The 16,419-nt window shown below is 37.9% G+C and overlaps 1 protein-coding gene across 5 annotated transcripts in view; it reads right to left on the reverse strand.

Moving 5' to 3' along the window:
• The window catches only part of clec16a (C-type lectin domain containing 16A), a 54,083-nt gene that overhangs the window by 36,303 nt on the left and 1,361 nt on the right, over positions 1-16,419 (reverse strand). For 3 of the 5 annotated variants that reach the window (XM_013277400.3, XM_013277397.3, XM_013277399.3), the window contains exons 3-10: positions 15,399-15,532; positions 13,312-13,460; positions 10,074-10,179; positions 7,081-7,086; positions 4,650-4,773; positions 4,345-4,519; positions 2,636-2,686; positions 879-995 (exon numbers count right to left, since the gene is read on the reverse strand). In XM_013277400.3, coding sequence (XP_013132854.1) covers positions 879-995; positions 2,636-2,686; positions 4,345-4,519; positions 4,650-4,773; positions 7,081-7,086; positions 10,074-10,179; positions 13,312-13,460; positions 15,399-15,532 — 862 coding nt within the window. The remainder of the gene's footprint in view (positions 1-878; positions 996-2,635; positions 2,687-4,344; positions 4,520-4,649; positions 4,774-7,080; positions 7,087-10,073; positions 10,180-13,311; positions 13,461-15,398; positions 15,533-16,419) is intronic. The other 2 variants (XM_013277398.3, XM_013277401.3) reach the window with 1 other exon arrangement.

The following is a 16,419-nucleotide window of genomic DNA, read 5'->3' on the forward strand; positions in this document are numbered from 1 at the left end:
ACTCATGGATAAACACGAGAAATATGATTGTTAATCTACCTGATTTTACTTGAGAGAAAAATATATAAACAGGGAAAGTGATCTTGAATGAATATCTGGCAGGTATGTATTTGGGTCTGGCTGCCTCCTGTTGTGGTACACCAAAGCTGTGAAGACATCACGCCTCTAGTTATATTCACTGAAAAGGTAGGCCGTTTCTTACAACAGCCAGAGAGTTCTTGCGCGCGCACGCACAGACACACACACTCAGCACAGAGAATAACCACAAGGGTTCTCAGAAACGCTCACTACCTCGGCACACCCACCTGGCTTTAAAAGCAGATGGTCAAAAAAAATTTAAGAAGCAGGGGCGGGGCGATGAGGGAAGAGAAACTGAATCAAGAGTAGAAAATGAGAGGTGAGGGGAACTGGATGGGGAACATTAGGTGATGAAAGGGGAAGATTAAAACGGTGGCAGAAAAGAAGAGGGAAATTACAAGAATATGCAGATGGAAATGAAAGGGCACGGAGCAGTAAAAGGAAACCGAATGCTGCTATCCAACGCCGTGGCAGGAAGACAGAGAGAAAGACAGGAATCAGGAGTGTTCAAAAAATGGAAAGGGAAGAAAAAGAAAAGTCAAGTAATTTGCATACTGTTGCCTTGATGTGGGTGAATCATGGAGAAAACCATGACCCTTCAATCTCATAACCACCTACGCACACTTCTGGAACACAACTGTGTGTGTGTGTTGTGTATGTGTCCATGCGGTTGCTTCGTAGGCGTGAGTGTGCACATTTCTTGTTTGTATGCTGAACTCACTCACAGTTTTACCTTTTACAGTGCAGTACAGTTTACAGTACATTAACATATACAGTCAGTGTGTGTGTGTGTGCGTTACCGTGCTCTTGTGCGTGCTGTGAATATCTGTCGGTGTGGTGAATACAGACAGATCTCCGTTGAAAATAACATCTGCAAGGGCATTTACCAGTGGCTGATAGTGGATGATTAGAAACACCTGAAAAACAAGTATAAATAAATTATAGTGTTAAGTCTTCATTTAGACATGTTCATCTGGACCAACATGTAAGCATTGCAAATTACACAAATATAACTGGCTCCCTTTAATTAACACGATTTACAGTCACTGGCCACTTTATTAAGCGTGTGTTAATGCAAATACCTGGCAGGAATTCATGTAAACATGAGCAAGGAATTCTGCCAAAGCTCAAACAAAGCATCAAAATAGGGGAAAGAGGTGATTTAAGTTATTCTGAACCTGGCATGACTGTTGGTGCCAGACTGGCTGGTCTGACCATTTCCGAAATTGCTGATCTGCTGGGATTTTCCCACACAAACATCTCTAGAGTTCACAGAAAATAATCTCAAAAAACAAACATATCCAGTGAGCAGCAGTTCTGTGGGAGAAACTGCCTTGTTGATGCCAGAGGTCATAGGAGCGTGGCCAGACTGCTTCGGTAACAGTAACTCAAATAACCACTTGTTGAAAACTCAGAAAACTGAGCCTACAATTTGGAACATAGGTTCAACAAAATTGGACAACATAATATTGGAAAAATATCGTCTGGTCTGATGAGTTTCTCCATGTATCCATCCTGCCTTGTATCAGCAATTCAGGCTGCTGGTAGTTCTGGTATAATGGTGCGGGAGAAATTTTCTTGCACACTCCCAGAGTATTGTTGCTGAGCCTTTATAACTACAGTATACCCACCTTCTGATGGCTGTGTCCAGAACGACAACGCGCCATGTCACAAAGCTCATATAATCTTAAACAGATTTCTTGACCATGACTATGAGTTCAATGCACTCAAAAGGCCTCCGCTGTCACAAGATCTCAATCCAGCAGAGCAACTTTGGGATGTGGTGGAACGGGAGATTCATATCACAGATGTGTAGCACCTGTGATGCTGTCATGTCAATATGGATCGAAATCTCAGGAATATTTCCAGGACAGCAAGGTGTACGTAATAACTAATGCAGCACAAAGTAAACTTTTATTTCCTCTATTCACATAATAAAGCTTGTAGAAAAAGCTTTACAAAGAGCAGCTTGACTGTATGACAATACATCACCGAGTTAAGCAGCCACAGCAAGATTACAACTCACAAGAGTGTCTGCAGGCAGTTTGGCATTCAACTATAATAATAACATTTCCTGAGGAGTTAAGATGATAAATTAGTAGGCCAAAATACTTTTGTTGGGTGCTGGTGGTTTTTGAGATTTTTCTTTGTAAAGCAAGTCTGTTTAATAGAAAAAGTCTGAAAAGGTCCGGTTAGTCAAGCCTTTTTGGAACACGATGACCTGACCCTGTAAGCTGACCTCAAAGTCTCTGCTGAGAGACCTCCCTCATTTGCATCTGTGGAGGCCCCAGGGTCTGATAGGGCTCTTTTATATAAAGACAGGATAGGACGGGAGCTTAATGTTCCCTTTTGGAGGTAAAGTTTTAATCACTGTATCAGGAAGAGGTAGAAAACTATAAATTGTCCTTGTTGCAGGACAGCCTTCAGATTGTGTTGACCACCTCTGGTGGTATTTTTTAACAGTTTTTCTGCTTTGACATCCGGGTCTCCCAATATTACAATATCAGTGCTATCTAGTAGGAGTGTGTGTGTGTGTCTGTGTGTGTGTGTAGCTTACTTGAGACAACAGATAGAGGGACACCTGAGGGTTGATCTTCCGCTCTTCAGACTAAAGAGAAAGAAAGAAACAAGATGATTTAAGTTGATATATAATAACAACAAGAACATAATGTGTGTGATAATCATTTAGTAGTATAACAGTCATGAGCCATACTGCAAACAAATAAACTTATCATGTCAAAAGAAAAAATATTTCATTTAAACAGTGTTTTAACTGTCTACTGTTCAACTATCTGCATTTATAATTCATAATAATTATGCTTTCACTTGGAATATCATCTTTTTAGCTCACCTTTGTTTTTTTATATTAGGGCTGTGTGATATGACAAAACACACTGGATAATGAAACGTGCTGTTGCAAAACATGTTGCTGTTGCATACCGCAATATTGTTTCATTGCTTTATATGATGATTTGCAATAGTCACCATGTCAAATAGTGTGCAGAGTTTATAAATGAGAAGCAAAAAAAAGCTGTCAGGTACTCAAACTAAACTTTACACTCAAACGTAAGAATAGGCTTTCTCTATGGCACGCCATATAATAAAGATCAAAATAACTGGTCATTACAACTTGCATTTATAAATATATATGGCTTCATGCATTGGTCAAAACACTCGACCCCAGGTATACGATGCCCAGCTGTAAACACTTCACACAAGCCGAGTTGCCTCATTTATATTAGGAGTGTCTGCAATGTAGCATACTATGCAAAAGATATGTAGACGAGCAGAACCACACGTCTCTGCATGAACTTAACAGTGTGCTTGGACACTCTGCATTCGAGTCGAGTTTTCCGACAACCATACAGGAGCAGTAATGATAGCCAGAGTGAAGAGTGAAGTTGTGTATGGTCATCTAGTGTGTAACTATGAAAGGGGTGGGAAACCTGTCCTGCAGGTTTTAGATATCACCTTGGGTCAACACACTTGAATCAGATGATTAGTTCATTACCAGACCTCTGCAAAGCTTCAAGACATGTTGAGGAGGTAATCTATACATTTAAATTAGCTGTGTTGGACCAAGGACACATCTAAAACCTGCAGGACACCGGCCCTTGAGGCCTGGAGTTCCCCACCCCTGCACTACGGGATAATGCCACATAAGGCCCATATTTATTTCATTTTTGATTATTTACTTTAAATATAAAAAAAGAAATAGTACTTTTCATGCAGTAATTACATAACTATTCACTGAATTTATAGAAACGCACTATATTGTGATATATATAGTATTACTGGGATAATTTAAGATTTTACCAAATCACATGCAGGCACAGAAGAGCATGCAAACTCCACATGGAAAGGCCCCTGAATGGTTTGAACTCAAAACCTAGTGGTAACCTCTAAGTCACCCACACAGCACCACCTGCACAAACTGGCAAATACCTAACCGTAACTTCTAACTCATAGTTTTTCTGAGGTGATCAAGCAAAACCACTAGTTAGTCATTAATCAAGCTAAGGAAAAAAACCTACTACTGCAAACTGGACATTTTTCTGAATTCGTACTGTTGCTTTATTAAAAGAAGTGCGAGGATGAAAAGGTAAACGATTCAACTTCATAATTAGCTTAGGAACAGAACCATGCTACACTGCATGTGTGAAATGAATGGAGGAAACCACTTTAACACAACACACGCCTCAGCTTTGAACCTGTGAACACCAGTCTAACCAGATGTATTCAGAAATGCACTTCAGGGTAACGTACCGTCTCAGGACTGACCAAAGAGTAAACATAGAGTGGCAGAAAGAGACGGTTGAGGAGGTGGTCGGTTAAAACATCATTAAGGAATTCACAGTTGATGATGAGGATATCATTTAGGTAGTGGAGGTGGTCAAGGTGCTCTGCTACCAGGTCACTTAGCTTCCCCCTGTTTTTATGTCTAAGACACAGCAATGAGAGACAGAAAATAAATAAATATATATAACATAGAATAATAAGCATGAGCCAGATCAAGGCTTCAAACAAGGACACTCCTGACATCTAGAGGCTACAGTGAGAAAAACACTTACTCTTCATCTGTCTGTACACACTTGTCTAGTTCGATGACGTGACTGCCGATAAACCAGACCAAGTTACTGAAATATGGGACCGCTGTCTTATCTCGAATGTAGTGCAGCATGTGCTGGTTGTCCACTAGAGAGAGTAGAGGCATGGAGAGTTATTACCAAGGTCAGTTCCACAAATACAAAGACTCATTCATGTGTACACAAAGCTTGTGATCCCTTAGAATTACCAGAATATAACCAGATAATTATACACATTTAAAAGCATATTAAAATAAAGGATGATCTTACTAAAAGACAAAAAAAGTAATAATTAAAAAAAAATACCCAAAGGGTCAAAATAAGGACACAAATTGTCAATCCACTATCAATAAAGCCAGATGAATTTTCCTTTTATATGTTAATTAGTCAAGAATAAAATGCTTTGCCAGTCAGTTTTTGCTCCGTTTAACCCAAGCTTGTGGCGTGAGCTTTCCAGATGCACCCTCTTGAGAGGTGGCCAGTAAGAGCAGTTTTCACACATTAGGTGTGTTTACATATTGGGAAGTGTGCACCAAAAGGGTGCACAGTCTGATTTACTGCTTTAAGTAATGCCATTCAACTGAGGCCTGCAAATTTAAAGAAGAGGAAAAAATCTTTGAAGAATGGGCTTGACCTCTTTGGCTTGCTCCTAACCTCTGCTTAGAGAAAGGCAGCTCAAGGATTATTAGCCACCGATATTTTTAAGACCAATACAGACACTGATATTTGCTGATATTTTATTTCTTCCAGCCAAACAAATCAGAAAGAGTTTCCTAAACATTTGTTATTAGTAAAGAATCATTTAAGTTGTTTATATTCTACTTGGATCATTTGTTTATGTGTTTTGTCAAGAGGCAGGTTGCAGAGTGCCCTCTGGTGGCCAAACTATGCAACATCAATGCTGAAAGCATGCCTGAAAAGTATTTCTCCTCTGTCTTTACTACTTAAACATGAATTTATCGGTCATTAAAAATGCTGATACTTCTGGATCATCAAATAACTTCTATTGATAAATCGGTCAGTCTTTAACCACTGCACTGCTTGCAGTCAGATTAGATTGAGGGTAAGCCATGTCTTGGGGAAGATTACTAGAAAATAAACTATCTGTCCTATTGCTGTATTAATTTTTATTTCTATTATACTGCAAGCCTTTCAGTGTTAGAGCACAGATTTTATTTGGGGCAAATATACACAGAACAAAGTGAATTTGTTCACAGTTAACTGGAAGGTGAAAATCTTTTTTTAAAACCTGACAATGCAATCAAAAGTTCTGCAGCTCTGCTTATTTAGAAAAAAACTTGTTAAAAAAAATCTGATCAATTTGGCTGTTCTCTTATTTAAGATCATCGCTTGTGGCTGCCTTTTTAGATCACTTTTTGGAAGTACTGTTTCAGCTTTCTGATAAACATCACACCAAAACTTCTGTCAAACGGAAGAGACCAAAGAGCGGTTATCGGTGGAAGAGTGCCGTTCGACATGAGTTTTTTGTGCAATGTAAATTTGTCCCCCAGAGGTCAGCCGGAGTTTTACTGCCCCACTCTGGTGAAAGGGTAACAAAGAGATGACCCCGAAGAAGAGAAGAGCTGAGGTCAAGTCAATATGGTTTCTGATGCTTATGGGTCTAACTGCAGAACTTTAACAAGCACTGTTACACTGAACTCCCCCAATAATAGACATCTTTTTTTTGTTGTTTTTGTTTTTTTTGTTAATTTAATCTGAAGTAAGAACCGGCTTCACTTTAACATACAGGGTATTTCAGGGGAAAACAGAAAGTACAGACAATCAAAGAAACACAGAAGTAAATGTTCTTAAAGTGTCAACTTAGCTGAATGACAAAAGCAACATCCTGTAGTAAACACCAACAGTCGCATTATAGTAACACTTTTTCATGGAAAATCAAAATGCAAATAAAACCACATGGTTATTATACTTCCAATCCACACAGGTCAAAGTGAGACAAGTAATGCATGAGCAGCCAAATTAAATTCATGAATTACACAATGGATAGGGCGACACTGACTAAATAACCACAGTGATCAAAACTGTTGAGCCCATCACCAAAATGAATACCAACATGTGGGGCTTAGCTGAAAATTAGGTCGGTGGAACAACAAACCCAAGAACCAAAATGAGATTGTTTTTTTACTGCATGAATGAAGTGGATGATACTGAATGATTGAAAAGAATTGTGATGATGCTAATACCCCATACATATAGAAGAAATACACCATTTGGAGCAAGCAGGGCTGGGTAACAATTCATGTTAAAGCTTCCCCAAAACCCCCCAGACTAAGTTAACACACTTTAGAGCTGAGGTGTCTTGGCACCATTCAACACATGAAGAAGAGTAATTGTAAAGAAACTGAACAGGATACCAAGCCCTGAGAAAAAGACTGAATGAATGGAACCAACTTACATGAAACTGGAGTTAGGCAGATGGGACGCGCAGAAAGAGGAGGAAGAGGGAGGGGAGAGACAAAAAGAGGAAGAGTGGTTGTTGAAGAGGGAGAGGGGGGAAACAGACATAGGTTCAATGTGAGTAAAGGGGCGACTGTGGAGGGGTGGAGGCTGGGAACGACCTCGCAAACATTTATTAAAAAAATAGCAAGGGCACACCTGGAAAAGGAGTTGGATATGTAATGTACATATTTAAAACTTGTTTTGGGATTTTATGGAGGAATATTTGAACAGCAGACACTGAAACAAGCAGCCCCCACCCCCAAAAAGAGCAGTTACATTACTTGAAAAATCAGCACAATAAGAAAACTTGACTCTACACAATGACTGAATGCTTTGGGTTTTGAATTAAGTCCTTTTTCAGGTGGCCATCTGTTGCAAGGCATGTCCCAAGGAATCATTAAGGAGCATCAATACGAAGTAACCTTCACTGCAATATTTTTAGTGTTGTGATACTCTGAAAATCCAACTCATTAAAACATTTAAATCAGCAAAGGGTTTTCCACAATTAAATTATTATTATGCACAAGTGTAGTAAGCAGTCTAAAATTCAGATGTTGTGGGTGGTCCCATGACAATTCTCACAGACTTGAAGTCAGAGTTGCTGCATTAAAATGATGCTTCCTCTTTCAAAGATTCCTTATTAAAGCATAGCCCGTGGTCGGTTTAGCAATGACACATCCCCCATAATACTACAATAATTCATAAATGACTTTTGTTCTTATACTGTCCAAACAAGTTGTGCTAACGGTACCTTTGGGAGTTATAGAATCAGGATGTTATGGACGGCGGAAGAAAGCCATGTTGTACAGAACAAAGTGTTACATGCGGGACGAGACGGACACAAAGCTACAGCTTGTGAGACTTTATAGCCTTTACACTGAGCAGCTGTTTTATTTAAGGTGACAATAAGCATGACATGTACAGAGAAGCCAAAACCATACAAGGCAATACCCACTTCCCCTGCAATGAAATGCGGACAGCTTGGACGCACAAGGAGCGCACATTGACGGCAGGAAGGAGAAACACTGCTCCTGAATAAGCCGCTGGAAAGGTGTCGATGTTCAGACTGCTACTAGTTTCTGTAGTCTTTCTGAAAGACCTGCAGCCCCCAGCATGACAGCGCTACAGGTGAAGGGATTTCAACACCTAACTGTGCATGGTGCTGGATTGTGTGGACTGAAGAGTCTCTTTACAGTATGGTGATTGTAAAGTTTATACTACCATGACTTATCGTGAACTTTAACCCTGTGAGTTGCCACCTCAGGAAATTTTTTTAGAACAAAAAAACCCCCCAAAACAAACTACAACAAGTCTGCTATTTTGTCGAATTTAAATTTGTACATCAAAATGTATAGCTTCTTGTTTATTTTTAATTAAATCCTAAGTGTAAAAGCATCCAATTAGCTTTCCAGGGACTATAAAGAATAACACGAGAATCTTAAAAATGTTAAGGATAAATAGTTTTAGTTTGCAAGTCAGGATAAAAAGTTATAATATTCATATTATCATATCCAGTTAGAATTCTATAAAAAGTAAATGCATGTCATGGTTATAGATAACAACATCGCTTGAACAAAATCTTGTAATGAGTAATTCTCCTAAAAAGGCTAATGCATATAACCTAATGCATATATATAATATATCCAGACCTTGATGTGCATCTACATTTACAAAAAGATTTGGATGATGTACAAAATTTAAATAAAAACAGAATGCAGTGATTTGCAAACCTTATAAATCCAATCTTATTTTATTCACAGTTGAAGACAGATTCAACCGGAACACTAAAACCGGAAAGTTTAACTCTCATGAAAAGGACTGAATAATGTTTAATTTGATGGCAGCAACAGATATCAAAAATGTTTGAAGAGGGGAGGAGAGGGGAGGAGGTAAGAAGCTGGGAGAGTAATTGGTGCTACAAAGAAAGAACATTTTGCAACTAATTAGGTTAATCAGCAACAGTTTAGAGTTAATAATGTGCACAAGAAAAAAGCAAAACAAAAAAAACCCTTGTTAACAAATTTTTTGAACAATTTTAGAGTAATGTTCCTCAATGGAACATTGAGGATATTCCTCAATGGAACATTAGTCTTTGAATATTTCATCATCTACAGCACATAATATCAGAAGATTCAGAAAATCTGGAGAAATCTTTGTGTGTGAACGCCAAGGCCAAAACTCTGAATTCGATGCCCGTGATCTCAGGGCTCTCAGTCAGTGCTCTATTAAAAACAGGCATAATTCTGGCCTCAGGAAGGCTTCCAAAAGTCACTGTCTGTGAACACAGTTCACAGTGCCATCCAAAAATGTGGGTTAAAGTTCTATCACGCAAAGAAGAAACCAAATATGAACAGATATGATACAGAAATGCTGCCAAAGCTCTTAGCTGCACTGAGACAAAGTGAAAGACTTTTTTTGTGGTCAGACAAATCGAAATGTAAAATACCCAGGATTGCTGAGCAACTCAAACTCTATGTCAGACAAGAATTGAACGGTACTCTCAGAAAGGTCCAGCAGCTGGTCTCCTCAGTTCCCAGATGTTTATAGACTGTTGTTAAAGGAGAGATTATGCTATATAGTGGTAAACATGGCTCTGCCCCATATTTTGAAACATGTTGCTGCCATTAGTGTTAGAACATAATTATTGGTTTATGAGATCTGCAAATCAATGCTTTCAGTGTTACCAACATTTTACTCCTTGGCCCCAATTTTTTGCAACTGGGGGTTGCATGTTGACCCTAAATAAGCAACAAAACATTAAAAGAAAGAAAATTTGCCAGACTGCTTTTTAGTGTGTATTTGTTACAGTGTTACCTGTCAGTCATGCTCATGCACCAGAAGCAGCAGCAAGAAGAGGGAAGAACAGAGAAAGGCGGTGGGCGGTCCCAGCATCCCGTGAGAGTGTGTGGATGTAAGCAGCGTGTGCACGTGCGTATTCACGGCACTCACCTTTGTAGACGTTGAGTGTGATGGTTCGGACTGCGATGCGGACCATGCTTTCAGGGTGGTTGAAAAACTTAATGGCCTCGGTGTACAGGGCAAAGTCATTAGTGTGCTGTGTGTGGGAGACAGAGAGTGGACGCTGGTGAGCAAGACAAGGCACTGCACCATTTTGCTCAGGATGCAAATGACCACAGAGAGAGAAAGAAAGCTGCTAAAGGAGACAAGAGTGCTGAATTTTGAAGCTTAAAACTTAACAGGAGCAGTAATCTTATTACATTACTGTTGTTTTAATGAGAAAATACTTTAAAAAATACAATATACAGGTTTTTTGAGATTGAGAATTACAGTATGTTTAGTAAATAACTAGTCCTCAACTAAAGTTCAGAGGGGTCATCTACAAAGCTAGATTAGTGAGTTAGTGAGCTATGTTGATTCTAAAATCAAGAGCTTTCTGTGTCATGTAAGTGGCTCTCTTTCCCCCTGGCTAAATCACTTTGGTAAATTATGCTTATGCTGAGTTTTGTTTTATAAACTGGCTGGAAGAACCACTTTTTTTTATAGATTCTTTGCTGCAGCAATATGTTTCATATATGCAAATTGTTAAGCTGAAAATCACTAAAACCAATTTGTATAAATTTGGGGGTTTGGAAAATATTTTTTTAAATCTTAGTATCCTTGATTCTAATTTTCTGCTTAGTAACAGCTGGAATTGGAGCTACCAGAACACAGTACACACATTAAAGTTAAAATTAATTTGACTTTGATGTGCTCACAATCTAAAGCGATTTCTATGTCTCCTTTATTAGGCAGTCTGACAGTAACGTTTAAACTGGATACAATTATACATTAAAGTTTCAGAGCTCTAATGTGCAGCTGTCAACTTAGAAATAAACAGCACTGCAGAGAGTGCACTCAGTGATAAAATTCAAATTAAAATGTTTATTTTATTGCCATGTGTGCTCTTCAGATTAATGATTTTCTTCAGGATTAATCTCTTGGCCTTTTGCAACACTGTTGAAAGGCTTTTATTTTTTCTTTACTTTGACAATGTCTGATTGGAAGAGGTGGCACTCATGTGTGAAAAAAGGGTCACATGACATGTGGAACGCTCCTTTTTATATGAGCGTGCACAGAGCCTTGACCAGAGAACCCAGCTTAACAGGGAAACCTGATAACCACCGTTGTGATACCAGTTATGTCCAACTGGTGTTTTAGGTTTTGTCAAGCCAGCTAAGCTAAACAAAGCCCAGCTGTGTCAAACGTCCTCGTAGTATAACCCCTGGACCACCTCACATACTGCTAGACTCATAATAATCTTGTGGGCATTGCAGTGTTGTTTGTTTTGCCATTAACTTTTCAAGTTTTCATCTTTTAACTATAAAATTCTAGTACTGGCGTAACAGTTCCTACAAGAAATTTGAGCAAACCAATGTACTTAATTCTGAGCATAATGAGCTTAACAGCAGGGACTTCTTCTTCTAACCATAATAAGATTTTAGAAGCTCAACACGTCTCAACATACCAGCACGCTCCACTTAGCAATTCTGAACAACAACCTGATAACTCTGGATACTACTGTTATCTCTCTCTGTGCCAGTGCCCGATCCTCCACCCGACCATTCCTCAGTTGCTGTGACCTCCAGGCAGTCATAGCTGCGAGTCAAGCATTTAAACAGTCACCCAGAAGTCACAGCAAATGAGGAGTTCTGAGCCTGACACCAAACCCAAACCGATTTTGTGCACTAGTTTTTGTTTTGTGTAGCTCTGAGAAGGAGGAAAGTTGAGCAGTTATCAAACGGCGCCATCTGCAGGAGAATAGACTACATAGCTAAGACTCCAAAATATGAATAATAATGATAATCAAACTAATAGATTAATTTAAAATATTTATATAACATATAATAATATAAATTGCTTAAAAAAGGTTTTAATTATTTTTATATCAAAAAATATATTAGACTTTAGTCCAATAATGTGTCAAGTTGGTTTTTAACACACAAATTAAAACAAAAATTTAATAGTTAACTTAAAAAGACAGATAAATGTTCTCAGATCTACACAACAGGTCTGGTTTTGGCTTCAGGGGTAACGCTACCATCGACAGTACACCAATAACTTTCCCCAGCACAAAGAGGCCAATGGAAAGACTATAGATACTGCTGAAACATCAGAGGTTAACAACATCACAAATTAATTAATAAAATCTAAAACCTCATTTGCAAACAAATAACACACAAACACACACAATATGTATCATATAGAAAAACAGATTTAGAAACAAGCCCAAGAAATTATGTGTTTGTGCCACGTTCTAAAAATACAGTTATTTGCTGTGTGCAGTATCTCCTAAATCAATGCATCTACACAGGAAGCCAGTATTTTGACAGAGAAAATGTGCTGCTGATTAGCAGAAGCTCTCTTTCTATGTTCTGCTGCTAATCTGCATGTTGGGATAAGCACACTGATAAGCTTTACTGGCAGAAAATACATGTGACAAATGCGGTTCCAGACTGAAACTTACTTTAGGTGTTTTTATTTGTTTAATTGAAGGCATTTCATTTCTAAGGATTGTGAATAACAAAATCAACACAGGCACAAGTGCAAGTGTTGTGCAGTAATTGTGACTATATAGACATACAAAAGAACCACTTAGATGCCTTATTTTTTCCTGTGCAGTCTACAGCTTCCTCATTAAACCACAAAAACAACACTGCACATGTAGAAACAGCCTGCTCGGCCTGCTGGTGTTGCCGCATGCTACTCTCTGCCCTGAGTTCACACAATGAAAAGTATGCCTACAGCAGGGCAACAAGAACTCAGTACTACAACTCCTTTTGAAAAATGGCCAAATGTAATGACAAAGTTGACAATAAGGAGGTGAACTGAAGTTTGCACAACTGTCACCCAAGCACTATTTGTATATAATTTCATATTAAAACAACTGCATGTATGTAGTAAATTAGATAAAGTATTATATGTATTCCTTAAAATTACTTACTGAGGGGTAAAAAAATTCAACAGTTTTGTCATTTGCAGTTTCAGACAATTGGCTGATATTACAAATTTGCTTCATTACACACTGCTTCCATCCTTAGTCTCTCATGTTTCACCACTTCCTTCCCTCCCTCTTATCTCTCATAAAGATAAGATATGCAGACACTGAGCGGAAGGTCCTCCATGTTTTGTTAGCCTATCTTTGCCCTCTCACAAATCATCACCCCCCACCCCCACCCAGTGGCCTTACCTCATTATAGAAGAAGTGCACGGTGTGGTTGTTAAGTTTGAGTGACAGGGTCTTAAGGAAGGAGATATAATAAGCCATGATCTCCTCATCCGAGAAGTCAAACTTGTGGACAATAATGGAGTTGACGTGGTTGTTTGATAAGAGATAATCTGTAATGAGAAAGGAGGCGACAAGTTTAGGGTACAGAGAAAAGATGGCTTTATTAGGCCTCCAGACTGTCATGCAATTTATCTAATAGCTTAGCATTTACAGAAAATAACAGTGTTAAAAGCTGAAGCTGGACTGATTAATTTTAGGTTTTCTTTCACTGTTATTGGAGCAAAGGTGAGGTAAAGCTCTTGTGGTGACTGCAACACCTTGCTGAAATACCAACTTTAGTTTATATTTATAACAACCCATTTTAAAATGGACAGTATATAATCTACTAAGATTTTGGTTCCCCAGTAACAATGAAAAATTGCAGCAGTCTGGTATGTATTGTTTATTTAAATAAAATAAAAAGGGTAGTGTTGCAATGCTTAGCTTACAAAACACAAAATATTTACATAATTATTTCCATGCACTCTTAAAGTGGACACTACATGTTTAAAAGCTAATTTACACCATGGAGCCTTGCTCTCAAAAACTGACACAGTTTTAAGACTGTCTGTGAAGTTGGATTTAAGAAATAAGTACTGAAAGTTAAAGTTTTTAGAACTTGTTTAGTACCATTGTGTGCCATTTACAGACTTATATTAGTTTATGTTAGCTAACCAGTAATAGAAACGATACCTCAGTGGAATATAAGGAGACTAAACCTGAAAATCAGTCTAAAGGGATCACTTTTGTACTGCCCCTCGCAGCAGCAATGAGTTTCATGTTAACATTTCAAGGATATCCTGTCCACTTTCACTGTCTGTCTCTTTAGCTGCAAGTGGTTCTTCATTATTTGGTTAGTTGCACTGAAATGGGATAATCCACACATTAGCTGTAATAATCAGGTTTGTAAAGCACTTGAAACCAGTGTGAAGGACAGTCAGTTTGAATCACCAGCTCGACAAACTGGAGTTAGAAGCTCTTATTTTCCTTGACAGGCTGAATGCACCGAGCCACGCGATCAACTGGCAAAGCAGTTTGCAAAGTGCAATCAGCACTATTTTATGCGATAATTTTTTTTTTTTGTCCATTGCACACATCAACCTATTTTTCCTGCAAACGTGCTGAAGGAATTCCAGATCATGCATGAGTAAGAAAATTTTTTATGTTTGTAAGTGTGATGTGCATGTGGTAACCTGATATGTTGCAAACTGTTTAGGTGTGCTTAGGAAAAGAGAGACTATTTTATTGTATATCAAAGGGTTTATTGGGTTTTTGACTCCAGCTTGTCGGTCCAGTAAACCACCAGCCACCGGGGAAAAACAGACTCTCCTCCACACATACATCATTTACAAAGTGCTTTATAAACCTGGATATTGCAGCTAACATGTGGATTATCCCGTTTCAGTGCAACTAGCCAAACAATGAACCACTTACTGCTTAACAGACAGAGAACGAAAGTACATAGTATAGCCTTGGTTTATTAGCAACTGGACATAAACTGTAGTACTAGAAAACACAAGGTAAAAGAAATGGAAACATGATTAAAATTTATGTGGTTGAAAAAGAGAATAAAGGGTTCAAGAAGCTAGCTAAAACAATGGCTAATAGCTGTAATTGTGTTAATTTCAAGTATTTAATTAATGGTACAAAAATCTGTTAATTTGTTAGCAGAAAAAATGTTTAAGTCATTAAGTGAAAAATAATAGCTTGCTTAAAATGTGAATAAAAAGTTGTATATTATTAGAAATGGTTAGCAGTTTAATTATTAGCTGTATACATTTAAAGTACATAGAGTTACATTAATGTATGGATAAACTGTGGATTAGTTAGCTAACAACGCAAACTAAATAGCTAGAAACATAGTCACATGAAAGAAAATTTTCACAGAACTTCATACCTTTAGTGATTTTTACTGCTTTTACAGTTTTTACAAGGCAAGTAGTAGGCAGTTGCAAAAAAAAAAGGTAAGGAGAAAAAGACAAAAGTGGAAAAGATGTAATACTACTTACATAGGGAAGTCTCATGACTAATGTTTTCAAAAAGTATATTGAGGGTCTGGAGGAGCTGGACACACACATAACGTCCAGACTTCTGACGGAGGATGTTCAAGAAGAAGGCAAACATGTTCTTCTCCAGGAAGAAACTGATCACAGACAGAAGGCACAAACACATAAAATGATTTTCATTCGAGTTGACTGAATAACATACAACCATCAAAATATGGACAACATCTCTTAAAAAAAAGAGAGACATCACCCTGCTTACTAATATCATGGTAGGTGTTTATTTATCATTTTCATACAGTATTCTTGATTTACAGCACTGTGCAATTGAGCAACCTCTGAGTGGTGGCTCAAGACCTTTGAACAGTATTGTAATTCTTGTTCTTATCGCAGTTGTTCTACTCAATACACCCAAATCAATCTCAGCTGACTCTCACTTTACTTTCCAGAATATTTCAACACTATTAGACCATCATAATTTATGTGCAGCAATATACTGACTTTCTGCACTTACAGGCCGCAAACCTCACCTTTAAAAAATGATCTCAGACTAGTTTTTTGTTTAATATTATGTTCCCATTTTAGAGAAGTAAACACTTGGAGTACTTTGCATCATAGAAACTGGATAATGTTTAAAATCATCACTTTGATAGCATCTAAATAAATCTGCATTTTAAATGAAAAAGTACACAAAAAATACATTTTTATCCAAATCTACTAATCTACAGACATCATCAGACCAACCATATCCACGTTTATTCTTAGAATGAGATGTGGTTCAGTACAATAAAACCAAAAGTAATGACATGCAAGATTCAGTTTAGTTTTAGTCAACCTTCTGGTCAAAACCTGTGTCATGTGTAAACCCGAGAAACTAACTAAAACCCATCAGTTCGAGAGTGTTAGTTCCGTTTACTATTGGCCACTGCATATCAACTGAATAAATCATTTTTCCCTCTTTTTGGCACTTTTGGCTTCTCCAGTTTTAGTGTAAAAAGGATATTAGCAATAATGCATACATAAAGTT

The sequence above is a fragment of the Oreochromis niloticus genome, linkage group LG4, assembly GCF_001858045.2.
Source record: "Oreochromis niloticus isolate F11D_XX linkage group LG4, O_niloticus_UMD_NMBU, whole genome shotgun sequence".
Taxonomy (NCBI): Eukaryota; Metazoa; Chordata; class Actinopteri; order Cichliformes; family Cichlidae; genus Oreochromis; species Oreochromis niloticus.